The 13,950-nt window shown below is 47.4% G+C and overlaps 1 protein-coding gene across 2 annotated transcripts in view; it reads left to right on the top strand.

Moving 5' to 3' along the window:
* The window catches only part of PAK1 (p21 (RAC1) activated kinase 1), a 98,031-nt gene extending 85,566 nt beyond the window's left edge, over positions 1-12,465 (top strand). For both annotated transcript variants that reach the window (XM_077926927.1, XM_028725908.2), the window contains 7 exons: positions 8-56; positions 273-385; positions 6,445-6,562; positions 7,890-7,989; positions 9,152-9,348; positions 10,683-10,820; positions 11,658-12,465. In XM_077926927.1, the coding sequence (XP_077783053.1) occupies positions 8-56; positions 273-385; positions 6,445-6,562; positions 7,890-7,989; positions 9,152-9,348; positions 10,683-10,820; positions 11,658-11,744 (802 nt within the window). In that variant the 3' untranslated portion in view covers positions 11,745-12,465. The remainder of the gene's footprint in view (positions 1-7; positions 57-272; positions 386-6,444; positions 6,563-7,889; positions 7,990-9,151; positions 9,349-10,682; positions 10,821-11,657) is intronic.
* The last annotated feature ends 1,485 nt before the right edge of the window (positions 12,466-13,950 follow it).

Below are 13,950 nucleotides of genomic sequence, written 5' to 3'. Positions count from 1 at the left end.
CTTTCAGAGCTTCAGGGACAGTTTACACGGCGATCGATGTAGCTACAGGACAGGAGGTAAGTGTTATGGGGATACTGGAGCCGTTTCACTAAATGAGAGATGTTCTGGCTTTGATTTTGAGCCTCTCTTCTCGATCCCCGCTCCCCGATTCCCTCCAATTCAGAATTGTGACCAAGGACACAAGAGTTGGAAACTTAAATTAGATCCAGCTTCAGACAACTAGAGACTTAATTGTAATTATTCCTCTTCCCTGTTCCCCGCCCTCGTTTCAGGTTGCAATTAAGCAGATGAACTTGCAGCAACAGCCCAAGAAGGAGCTGATAATTAATGAAATTCTCGTCATGAGGGAAAACAAGAACCCCAACATTGTCAACTATCTGGACAGGTATTCACACTTTTTTTCTAAGAGGGAATGTCATGTGTACAAGATTCAGGGCAGATGAAAGAAAGCACTTTTTTACGAAGCGCGTTGTTAAACTGCGGAACTCTCTGCCACAGGAAACAGTGGTGGCCAGCAGGTTGGATGGCTTTAAAAGAGGATTGGACAAATTCAAGGAGGAGAGGGCTATTGCTGGCCACTAGCTGTGATTGCTATGTTCTACACACAAGGTTGGAGGCAGTAATGTTTTTGAATGCCATTTCCTGGAAACTGCAGGAAGGGAGAAGGGCTCTTGTGCTCAGGCTTGGTTAGGGACAAAATATGATTGGAATACAGTGGTACCTCGGGTTAAGTACTTAATTCGTTCCGGAGGTCCGTTCTTAACCTGAAACTGTTCTTAACCTGAAGCACCACTTTAGCTAATGGGGCCTCCTGCTGCCACTGCGCCGCCGGAGCACGATTTCTGTTCTCATCCTGAAGCAAAGTTCTTAACCTGAGGTACTATTTCTGGGTTAGCGGAGTCTGTAACCTGAAGCGTATGTAACCTGAAGCATATGTAACCCGAGTTACCACTGTAGATCAGTGCTGATTTCTGACCCACCGTTGCTTAATAATGGCAACTACAAAATGACAACAGCAAAATGAAAAAATGGGAGGGAACTTTGGAGCGAGCTTTGTTCAGTTTTGGCATTTGAAAGGAATTCCCCGGTTAGGAATTCATTAATTCCAAGTGCCTGTCTTTGGAATCTGACTTCCATTTGGTGAATCTTGAGTGTCTAGTAAAATAAATAAATAAAGCGAATTCCACAAGCCTCAAGTCTGCCTGCCTCTGCAACGCTGAATCCCAACCACAAAAAGGCCTGAAGTTTATATCTGTATGCTTTGCACATATCCAAGTTTTCACCCCTAATTTTAGTTTTTGTATATCATATCTGTTGATGCCTCCTTCTAGTATGTCGATGATGCAGTTATGGCCACATAAAGAGCCTCATAGTAACTTGCTGTTACTATGCAAGTTACATGCACTTAAAAAAAAAAAAAGGGGGGGGGGAGAGATACGATTTACTTGGAGAACAATGGTGTCCCTGATTAACATTCTCTTGAGCAAGAAAAATCTCACGTTAGCCCAAACTGTCTTTTAAAATTAAGCCACAGTTCATAACTTGAGAGGAGCATTTTTTAGCAGCTTCTGAAGACCAGTGGTTTCCCCACAAAATGTGTGTCTTATTTTCCCCACCAGTAGTTTCACCAGCTCCTAAGTAGGATAGTAGCTTTGTGCAATAACAAAGGATAATCTCTTCAGGAGACGGGAAGATCTTCTTAAGTTGATGCAGCCTCCAACTTTAGTGGACTTTGATTAAGAACATAAGAGCCTGTTGGATCAGGCCTGACTGTTAATGGGGAGGGAACAAAAAACTTTGGAGGTGCAATGGAGTATGGCAGAAGGGGGCATGGCTGGCTGGCTGGCTGGAACAGGAGTGGCCACGTTTAGACATTTTTGGAATAGAGTAATATAGGGTAATAGCGGGTGGTGCTGTGGTCTAAACCACAGAGCCTAGGGCTTGCCGATCAGAAGGTCAGCGGTTCGAATCCCTGCAACGGGGTGAGCTCCCGTTGCTCAGTCCCTGCTCCTGCCAACCTAGCAGTTTGAAAGCACGTCAAAGTGCAAGTAGATAAATAGGTACCACTCCAGCGGGAAGGTAAACGGCGTTTCCGTGCGCTGCTCTGGTTCGCCAGAGGCTGCTTAGTCATGTCTGCGGACAAACACCAGCTCCCTCAGCCTATAGAGTGAGATGAGCATGCAACCCCAGAGTCGTCCGCAACTGGACCTAACGGTCAGGGGTCCCTTTACCTTTACCTTTTAATCCTGAATGATAGAATGAAGTATGTGATTGGGGATTGTTCAGCGAACATGGCAATGGATCATTAACCAATGTGAGCAATCCAATAAATAATATTAGAATCATAGAATTGTGGAGTTGAAAAAGACCACAATGTTCATCTCGTTCAACCCCCTGCAATGCAGGGAACCTTTGCGCAAAGTGTGTCTTGAACTCACAACCCTGAGATTAAGAGTCGCAAGCTCTACCAACTGAGCTATCCCAGCAACCTATTTAATCCCGCTCAAGCACAATGGCCTTTAACACCGCAGAGGATCACGTTTGCAAAAACGTGGAAGAGAAGCCGAGGAAGAAAAGAATCAGTTGGAAGTCATAACAGTAAGAAAGAGGCCCACGGGAACAGATGGCAGTTGTCAGGTTGACAATAATCTGTTTTTTTTTAGAAAGGGGAATTGATGACCTCTTATAAAAAATTATTGAGAAGCTGGTGACCATACGGTCCTAAGACACTGGATGCTGTGAGTTCAGGTCAGAAGGGGGAGCATCATCTTCCTTCTAGCTTCTATACCTGCTGCTTTTGGCTCGTTTTCTTTCCTCCGGGGAGGAGACATGGCTGCTGCTCTGAGCGCTTCGCTTCTTCCTTTCCCAGCGGGGCAGAAGTTGCAGTGGGGCCAGCTGAGCTGCCTTTGCCAGAAACATGTTTGTGCTGAGACTTTCCGGACTGAAAAAGTCCCCTGCTGCGGCCGTCCCCGAAGCAGCCGTCACAGATGCCCTTAGCTGTCACAGTTCTCCAGTAGCCCAGTCCCTGTTCATTCATTCAAAGCCGTTTTAGCCTATTGTGGAAAACAGCACTGAGTTGTTTTGGTGAGGAGGAGGACAGAAACACCAGGATATTTTTGTTAAGAGATGGGGGCACCTGTGAAAATTCATGGGTGGAAACGAAAGGTGGGGAAATTAACCTCGAAACATCAGAAAGGGGCTCATACCAAGTCAGACTGCTGGTCCATCTAGTGCAGCGTTGCATACACTGGCTGGCAGCATCAGGATTTCAGACAGGGAAGACCCCTGGCCATAGCTGGAGATGCAGGGGTTTGAAGCAGGCACCTTCTGCATGCAGGTCTAGTGCCCCCACCACTGAACTTATGGCCATCTCTAGCACACACTGCTGCTAGAAGGGTCCTTTAGGTTGGGGAAGAGCTATAGCTCAGTGGTAGAGCATCTGTTTTCCCCATGGAAGGTCACAGGTTCAATTCCTGGCATCGCCAGGTAGGGATGGAACCATCCCCTGTCTAAAATCCCAGAGGACCACTGCTGGGCAGTGTAGACAAATTGGATGAAGACAGAACAATGGCCTTAAAAGGTAGCTGCTTATTATTAGGGCTCATCCAGCTGGGAAGGGGATGCAGGTGGTGCTGTGGGTTAAACCACAGAGCCTAGGACTTGCTGATCAGAAGGTCGGCAGTTCGAATCCCCGCGACGGGGTGAGCTCCCGTTTCTTGCTCCCTGCTCCTGCCAACCTAGCAGTTCGAAAGCATGTCAAAGTGCAAGTAGATAAATAGGTACCGCTCCGGCGGGAAGGTAAACTGCATTTCCGTGCGCTGCACTGGTTCGCCAGAAGCGGCTTAGTCATTCTGGCCACATGACCCGGAAGCTGTAAGCCAGCTCCCTCGGCCAATAAAGCGAGATGAGCGCTGCAACCCCAGAGTCAGTCACGACTGGACCTAATGGTCAGGGGTCCCTTTATCTTAACCTGGGAAGGGAGCCCTGATCTAGGAGAAGGAAAGCTCTGATCCTAAACCTCTGCTGCCTTGAGGGACATCTTTGGGAGAAGAAAAGGCCATGGAATAAACCCTACACAAATCTGGAGTCTTGTCCCTAAGACTGTTGGATGGTGCCTTGTACGTCTCCTTCCAGCAACTCCTGCAGCCAAGCTGGTGCCAAACGTCTTGCTCTGCTTTCCTTTGGGTCACATCAGCGAGGCTGAGAGGGGGGTCTTGTTGTCTGGGCAGCCCAGGCTTGTGCCTCGGGGAGTAGGGGATCAATTCAGTCCTGCTAATGCAGCAGTTTGACTTCACCCCCAGAAGTGCACTCCATTGCAGACGGATGCCAGCAGCTAATCTGCTTATGTTCCATCACCAAGCTGGTGCCCTTCGGATATTTTGGCCACGCTGGGAATTGTCGTCCAAAGCATATGAAAGCTACCAGGCTGGCAATGTTTGATGCAGACCCCTCTTCCCCCCGTCATTTGACACATGAGATGTGTGGCCCACCTTATTCCCAGAATTATCATTTGTTTTCAATTTTAAATTGTTGTAACCTGCCCTGGGACTCGCTGGGTCATAAATTTGAGGATGATTTGTTTGCAAGCCCAAAGGAGTCCTACGGAAACTGGGGACTAGGGTGCCACCTCTTCAGGGTCACAGAATGTGAGAACGCCCCACCTGAGTTCTCTCTGAGTTCTCACTGGCAGAGCCAGTGTGGTGTAGTGGTTAAGAGCAGTGGACTTGTAATCTGGTGATCCGGGTTCGATTCCCCGCTCCTCCACATGCAGCTGCTGGGTGACCTTGGGCTAGTCACACTTCTCTGAAGTCTCTCAGCCTCACTCACCTCACAGAGTGTTTGTTGTGGGGGAGGAAGGGAAAGGAGATTGTTAGCTGCTTTGAGACTCCTGAAGGGGAGTGATAAAGCGGGATATCAAATCCAAACTCCTCCTCTTCCTCTTCCTCCTCCTCCTCCTCCTCCTCCTCCTCCTCCTCCTCCTCCTCCTCCTCTTCTTCTTCTTCTTCTTTGCTCTTAACTCAAGGGGCCTACAAAACAGCATAATGTAGAGTAGGCATTGCTACTCAATCCTTATTTGTGCAAAGCATTATTTCACATAGGGAAGCTCACTTCCTGGACATGAATGCCTTTTCTCCTGCAGGTCGTTCCTCCAAAACTTCGACTTTTTCTGTAGGGTGAATTATGAAATTATCCTCACTCAAATTTCTCTCCATGTTTTGGGGGAGTGTTGGTTGTTTCCAAAGTGGAACCAAAGCTGCTGCTGCTGCTGCTGCTGCTCCTCCTCCTCCTCCTCCTCCTCCTCCTCCTCCGCTTCTTCTTCTTCTTCTTCTTCTTCTTCTTCTTCTTCTTCTTCTTCTTCTTCTTCTTCTTCTTCCCCCCTGCTGGTGTTTCCTCCCTTTTCTGCTAGCAAAATACTCAAATGTATTCTCACCACAAATTTCCCAGCAACTGCACATTCCCTGGTTCCTTTCTTGACTCATTAGGGACAGTTTTCCCGCTGGGGAGAAGACAATATACCATTTCTCTCTCCCCCTACCCATTTTGGGCCACGCACAGGGACTTTCTCGGCCACATATAGAAACCCCCATCGATCCTGCAACCACCCCTCTCACGCTTTAGAAGATAGCCACAAGGTTCCTGCCTGTTTCGCCCTCACAAGAACCTTGCGAGGTGGGTTAGGCCGAGCAAGAGACTGCCTCCTCCCTGTACTTTGGCTTGCCGTTGTTTTATTGATTATAGTTTAGAAATTATTCATTGTAACTGTTGAGTGGATTTCTGTTTAACTTTTATACGTCACAGCCATACCTCGGGTTGAAGTAGCTTCAAGTTAAGTATTTTTGGGTTGCGCTCCGCGGCGACCCGGAAGTAACGGAGCACATTACTTCTGGGTTTCGCCGCTCGGGCATGTGCAGACACTCAAAATGATGTCATACGCATGCGCGGAAGTGGCGAAACGCGTTTTATGTTTACTTCAGAAAGCGAACAGAGCTCCGGAACGGATCCCGTTCATATCCAGAAGTACCACTGTATTATTATTTAATACTATTCTAATGATTGTTGAATGTTACTTTTTTGATATAGGTTGCCTCTTTTAAAGTTTTATTATCACATTTTTGTATTGCATTAGATTGTACATTTTTTGTTTCTTCAGCTTGTAAACCGCCTTGAGTATTGTAAGATAGAAAGACGGTATACAAATTAAAAAATGATGATGATGATGGCCACCCAGGAAGCTGAAACACGGAGCAGGAATTTGAACCCGGGTCCTCCCCCAGCCCGATCCATATCCGACCCGCAAGCCTGTTACTTTCCACCGTCCATTTTGTGCTGCCATCTGGCTCTGCTGTCAAAATAGCTCTGCTCTCTTGGTTTGGCAATGCAGTTTTGTGTGTGTGTGGTGAAAGGGATACAATGACCGTCTGTTATTTCTTTGACTTCCTGCAGTTACCTCGTGGGGGATGAATTGTGGGTAGTCATGGAGTATTTGGCAGGCGGTTCCTTGACAGACGTGGTGACAGAGACCTGCATGGATGAAGGGCAGATTGCCGCCGTGTGCCGGGAGGTAAGGACTTAAACTCCGTATATCTTTCATTCCAAATGGAAGTCCAGGGCTTTGCTGCCGAATGGGATGTGCCGCTTGGAGTTCCTATGCGTGTGAGAGAGAGATGGAATTATTTCCTGGAGTGCCTCCAGACTGTCAGTATATTTCGGGAGGGGTCAAGCGCATTCCAGGAACTCTAGGCGTGCGCAACTGAAGTAAGTCGAAGTGCTCTGTCGCCCCAGCACAACAAATCCACTTTTTTCAAAAAACAACAACAACGTTTTCTAAGTCACGGGGAAATGCAGTTCAAAGCATTGGGATGAATGAAAGATTAACAGGAAGACATTTATGCACCCTGCAAGCGGATCAGGATGAATGCTGGATAAATGTTGCGGTTTAAACAGGTGTCTAAAAATAGAGCGGGGATGTTTAGGGGGGTCGTGTTCAAATCCTGGCACTGCTAGTCAAAAAGATCAAGTAGCAGCTAATGGAAAAGACCCTTCTCTGCCTCAGTCCTAGGACAGCTGCTGCCAGTCTGTGATGGAGGAACCTTTGTCCTCCCCGAAGCATCAGTCAGCACGGCCAAAGACCATGACGAGAGTTGTAGTATACTTGTTTATTCTTTTATTTATTAAAGTTATATACCGCCCTTCATTCGAAGATCTCGGGGCGGTTCACAAGATAAAAATACAGGATAGAAGCACAAAATAAATAGTTGAAATGAAACAAAACAAAAACAAATTTGAAACGCTGTAGAATATTAATCAGCCCAAGGCCTGGTTGAAGAGGAACTTTTTTGCCTAAAGGTGTATAATGAAGGCACCAGGCGAACTTCCCTGGGGAAAGCATTCCACAACCAGGGAGCCACTGCAGAGAAGGCCCCGTTCTCGTGTTGCCACCCTCCGGACCTCTCACGGAGGAGGCACAGAAAGAAGGGACTCAGAAGATGATCTCAGAGTTGGGGGTGGTTTATATGGGGAGAGGCAGTCCTTCCCGTCATTATATGCGCCAGAATGAATTTTCCGCAAAAGCATTCTGTGAGAAGTGACACACATATACTTACCTAATTTCATTTATGCACTGCCTTTCCTCAAGGAGCTTGAGCTGGCATACGTTGATCTCCGCCCCTCATTTTGTCCGCACAACAACCGTGTGAGGTAGGCTAGGCAGAGAGTGAGTGACTGGTCCGAGATCGCCCAGTGAGCTTTGAGGCTGAGTGGGGATTCGAACCCTGGTCTCCTAGGTCCTAGTCCAGTGCTCTAACCACTATACCACACTGGCCCGCACAAAACCTCCTTTGTTGTTTGCAGTACTGATTGTTGCTGCCTGTTTTTTTCTTTTCCCACAGTGTCTCCAGGCATTGGAATTCCTCCATGCCAACCAAGTCATCCACAGGGACATCAAGAGTGACAATATCTTGCTGGGGATGGATGGCTCTGTCAAGCTAAGTATGTGGACAGGATGGTTGAGGAGAATTGTACACCTGGAATTTCAAAGCCACCCTGTTTGTTTTGTTTGGAGGATGGATGGATGGCGGCTAACAGATTGAGGTTGAATCCTGACAAGACAGAAGTACTGTTTTGGGGGGACAGAAGGTGGGCGGTTGTGGGGGACTCCCTGATCCTGAATGGGGTAACTGTGCCCCTGAAGGACCAGGTGTGCAGCCTGGGAGTCATTTTGGACTCACAGCTGTCCATGGAGGCACAGGTTAATTCTGTGTCCAGGGCAGTTGTCTACCAGCTCCATCTGGTACGCAGGATGAGACCCTACCTGCCCACAGACTGTCTCACCAGAGTGCTGCATGCTCTAGTTATCTCCCGCTTAGACTAGTGCAATGCGCTCCATGTGGGGCTACCTTTGAAGGTGACCCAGAAACTACAACTAATCCAGAATGCGGCAGCGAAACTGGTGACTGGGAGCGGCTGCTGGGACCACATAACATTAGTCCTGAAAGATCTGTATTGGTTCCCAGTATGTTTCCGGGCACAGTTCAAGGTGTTGGTGCTGATCTTTAAAGCCCTAAACGGCCTCGGCCCAGTATAGCTGAAGGAGCGTCTCCACTCCCATCATTCAGCCCGGACACTGAGGTCCAGTGCCGAGGGCCTTCTGGCGGTTCCCTCATTGCGAGAAGTGAGGTTACAGGGAACCAGGCAGAGGGCCTCCTCGGTAGTGGCGCCCGCCCTGTGGAATGCCCTCTCACTAGATGTCAAGGAACTAAACAACTATCTGATGTTTAGAAGACATCTGAAGGCAGCCCTGTTTAGGGAAGTTTTTAACGTTTGATGTTTTATCGTGTTTTTAATTTCCTGTCGGGAGCCGCCCAGAGTGGCTGGGGAAACCCAGCCAGATGGGTGGGGTATAAATAATAAATGATGATGATGATGATGATGAAGGTGTTCCAGAAGGGAAGGAGCTGTAGCCCTGCTCTGTTTTCCTGCTTCCCCTGGGATGGCTCAGCCGGTAGAGCGTAAATATTAAAGAAGATAAGACCTTGCAGTCTAAAACTTTGACGCGAAAACCAAATTCTGCCCGGGACTCCTCCAAAACAAAGGAAAACTGCTTCTTCTCCTTCTTCTGATTTTCCTCTTCTCTTCTCTCTTTCCCCGTCAGCCGATTTCGGCTTCTGTGCTCAGATCACTCCCGAGCAAAGCAAGCGCAGCACTATGGTGGGGACGCCATATTGGATGGCGCCTGAGGTGGTGACGAGGAAAGCCTATGGACCCAAAGTGGACATCTGGTCTCTGGGGATAATGGCCATTGAAATGATAGAGGGGGAACCTCCGTACCTCAACGAAAATCCACTGAGGGTAAGCGTTTTCGTTCTAACTGACTTTCAACGTCACTTTTCCTCCAGAAAACACTTCCCAGACTCTCTGGCAGTTTGTTTAGGCCAGCTGTCCCACCGGGGATTATAAATGTTTCTCATTTATCCAGGGTGGATATTAAATTGGATTTCAAATAAAATGCTTTTGGAGGAATTTTTTCCCCTCAAGATATTTTTCTGTTTAAGTTACATTATAGTCCAAAGGCTATTCATCAGGAAATAAGGATTTGATTGAAGTTTTTCATGTGTGCTAAAACTCAGGTTGTTATTTTTTTTAAATTTCTTTAACCACATCAGTTAACAAACATGGATACATACACTATAATGTTATTTTTATAGTTAAATAAATTGTTATTAAGGAAATGATTATTTTCCTCCTTCCAATAAAGTACAGCAGAAAAGTTTTCCAAATATAAACAGTTAACTTATTAAACCTCACAGTAACTTCATAATTATCTGTCTATGTATTTCTAATAGTATAACCAAATCAGTAATTTTCAATATAACTGTAAAAACTGCTCTGAAAATTTATTATTCTGAAAATGAAACCTTCATCTGGTTGTAAATATTAAGATGATAGCGGCAAGAATGAGCCTTTCTGTGAAAATATGATATAAATCAAGTCTTACTGACTGGTGATTTAAATCATGGGTTTAAATCGATTTGATTTGATTTGATTTAAATCAAATCCACCCTGCATTTGTCTGACTTTGCATTGGTATCTCTGGTATTTATTTATTACATATATATACCACCTTTTACTTCCGAGGAGCTCAAGGTGCTAAACATGGTTCTCCTCCCCATTTCATCCTCACAACAAACCTGTGTGGTTGGTTAGGCTTAGGAGATGATTAATGGCCTAAGGCCATGCTGTGAGTTTTATGACCTAGTGGGGATTCGAACCCTGGACTCCAACACTGTAACCCAGGGGTAGGCAACCTAAGGCCCATGGGCCGGATGCGGCCCAATTGCCTTCTCAATCCAGCCCGCGGACGGTCTGGGAATCAGCGTGTTTTTACATGAGTAGAATGTGTGCTTTTATTTAAAATGCATCTGTGGGCTATTTGTGGGTCCTACCTGGTGTTTTTACATGAGCAGAATGTGTGCTTTTATTTAAAATGCACCTCTGGGTTATTTGTGGGGCATAGGAATTTGTTCATTTTTTCCTTCAAAATGGTCTGAGGGACGATGGACCAGCCCACAGCTGAAAAAGCTTGCTGACCCCTGCGGTAACCATTATGGCATAAAATAAAATCTCTGAGCTGAGCTCTTTTTTCTTCTTCTTCTCTTCCCACTCGCCCCTGTCCTCTCTTTTAGGCTTTATATCTTATTGCTACCAACGGGACCCCTGAGCTGCAGAACCCAGAGAAGCTTTCGCCCATCTTTAGAGACTTCCTTAATCGCTGCCTCGAGATGGATGTAGAGAAGAGGGGGTCTGCGAAAGAGCTCCTCCAGGTAAACGCATCAATTTGGAGAAAGATTGCTTGTTGTTTAGTCGTGTCCGACTCTTTGTGACCCCCCTGGACCAGAGCACGCCAGGCACTCCTGTCTTCCACTGCCTCCCGCGGTTTGGTCAAACTCATGCTGGTAGCTTCGAGAACACTGTCCAACCACCTCGTCCTCTGTCGTCTCCTTCTCCTTGTGCCCTCCATCTTTCCCAACATCAGGGTCTTTTCCAGGGAGTCTTCTCTTCTCATGAGGTGGCCAAAGTCTTGGAGCCTCAGCTTCAGGATCTGTCCTTCCAGTGAGCACTCAGGGCTGATTTCCTTCAGGCATTTAAAGGCAGGATCGTACCACTTCTAAAGGGAGAGAGCCTTTAAACCAAAGAGCCTAGGGCTTGCCGATCAGAAGGTCAGCGGTTCGAATCCCCGCGACGGGGTGAGCTCCCGTTGCTCGGTCCCTGCTCCTGCCAACCTAGCAGTTCAAAAGCACGTCAAAGTGCAAGTAGATAAATAGGCACCACTGCGGCAGGAAGGTAAACGGCGTTTCCGTGCGCTGCTCTGGTTCGCCAGAAGTGGCTTAGTCCTGCTGGTCACATGACCCGGAAGCTGTACGCTGGCTCCCTTGGCCAGTAAAGCGAGATGAGCGCCGCAACCCCAGAGTCAGCCACGACTGGACCTAATGGTCAGGGGTCCCTTTACCTTTTACTCTCTTTAACATCCCCACAACACTGAGCTCATTTGGATCAAAGCTCTCACCCATGTGCCAGCCCACCTTTGAATATACCGCCATTGGTTTATCGCTTGAGCCGGCCGTTCTTCCTTTGCCGAAACCTGTCTCCTTCTTTTCCAGCACCAGTTTCTCAAAATCGCCAAGCCCCTCTCCAGCCTCACTCCTCTGATCATCGCGGCGAAGGAGGCGGCGAAGAACAACCACTGACGTCCTCCATGGGGCCGCCGCCGCCGTGCCAAACCCTCTTGGCTTTTAACTTTCCCCAAAAACACCTGTTTCAAAGAGCCCGGCTCTCCCCCGACTTTTATGGCCGCGCCCCGAAGCTTTTCATCCTGCGAGATCGGGACTGCGGCATCAACGTGCACCCAAAACTCAACAGCAGACACCTGGGGGCGGAGGCAGGTGTCGCCCTCAAAACTGCGACCTCCCACGTGGAATGGGTGTGTGGGGCGGAATTTGTATGTTTGAAAGGGCCATTAAGGGGCTGTCTGATCTCGAACAAAATAAGTTGCCAAGCCAGTATGTTTTCATATCTTTTAGTGTGTTGTTGAATTTAAGAAGAGAGGAAAACATGATTCCATGCAACCTTTTAGGACAATTGGAGGAATTGCATTTCTCACTGCCTGTGTTTTCTTTTACCTCTGCGAAAAGCCCCCTGTTCGCAAGACTACTGAGAGACGGGCATAGTTTGGATTACGTGGAAAGTAGCACAGGGAGTGTTTTTCTTAAAAAAAAATAATAATCTCAAGGGAAATGGAATTTCTTCCGCTGAACCAGAAATGAGCATCCTGTATCTGTTGGAAGATGGCAGTTAATGAATGTTCATCATGCTGTGTGTATGGGGGCCGGATGGTGGTTGGGTTTTTGTGTGTGTGTGAAACATAATTGCCCTCTGATTAAATTCTCGTCCTTGTTTCCACCCTTCTGACCGTCATCGTCTGTGTAAATCTGTGCTTTTAATTGCCTTGTGAATTTGTCAGAAAGGTGAAGGCGCTTTGTATACGCAGAGTGCTCTGTTGGCCAAAAGGCCATGTCTGATATCAAAGGACAATTGAAAGTGCAGCAATTCAGAGAGACCAAAGTACCAGAGGCTAACTGTGAGTGCAAGAGACATTTGGAGACACACCCACCCACCCACCCACCCACACCCACACCCACACCCACACCCACCCACCACAGCTGTCAACTTACAGATTTGAAAATAAGGGGCCAGCAGCCTTGAAAATAAGGGATCAGCAGCCAAAATAAGGGATTTTCAGAGCACAGGTATGTTCAACTTCTGAGCCCCTCGGAGCCAAAGGCGGAAAGCCCAGCCAGCAGCCAAATGAAGCTTCAAGCAGTGGTTCCCACAGCGCAGCAACCCGGCAAAGGGGATGCAGCAAGGAAAACCACCGTCACCCAGGCAATGCGGCCGATTTGTTCGGCACAAGGCATGCAAGCTCCACCCCCCAGTCGTTCTTAGACTCCTTATTGGGTGAGCAACGCAGCCAAGCAGCACAGTTGGAGCCTCCCTCCTCCCTGGCTGGCAGGGAGGGAGGGAGAGGAGCTGCTTCCTTTGAAACCCGGGAAATTTAAGGGACATCATCAATAAGGGACAGCAGCGGGGCACAGCACTGGGATAAGGGGCTTTCCCGCCAAATAAGGGACGGTTGACAGCTATGACACACACACACAGACTGTAAGTTTCTGTGTTTATATACTACTATAATACTAGACATGGGGTGCTCGGTCTTGCAGGACAGCCTGGATATGGTGCATGTAACGGATCCTTGGAGGAATGGGGAGAATAATAGAATTGTAGAGTTGGAAGGGACCCCAGGGGTCATCTAGTCTAACCCCCTGCAAGGAAGGACGGAGACGTTGCACTGATGTTGGTGCCACTCTGTACTTTAAAGAAGACATAAAGGCTGTCCCATATGGGGATCGAACCTGCAACCTGGGCTGACATGTTGGAAGGTATGAAATACCTGAAGCAGTTCACATCCCCTGCTTGTGTGTAAGGGGTTTATCCACACTTAACATTCCTCTGGTCGTCCGAAGCACAGTCCGTGCTTTAAAACTCCATGTCTGAGCGCCCTTTTTCTTGCTCTGCAAAAACTTGCTCTTTAAAGCTGAATCAAGCAAATAGCAATCCATGGAAAAACTGAATTGATGTTTGCTCCGATTGAGCACCAAAGAGCAGGTTTATATTGGGCAAAAAACACACACACTGATACAGAGCTTTTAAGGAGAAACCTGTGCCTAGAATCAGCAGGGTGAAAAATTAGTCTGGATAAGTCAGGAAATGTAATTTGCATGATGATGCGGATACAACTCCCGTCTCTCTTATTTCTGCAAATGTCTCTCTAGCAAAGCCATAATAATCTTATTCATAATTTGCTGGCTATAATTTATATGCTATGTTATCTGACAG

This window comes from Podarcis muralis, chromosome 4 (assembly GCF_964188315.1).
Source record: "Podarcis muralis chromosome 4, rPodMur119.hap1.1, whole genome shotgun sequence".
Lineage (NCBI taxonomy): Eukaryota > Metazoa > Chordata > Lepidosauria > Squamata > Lacertidae > Podarcis > Podarcis muralis.
This window is presented reverse-complemented; position numbering and strand designations above follow the sequence as displayed.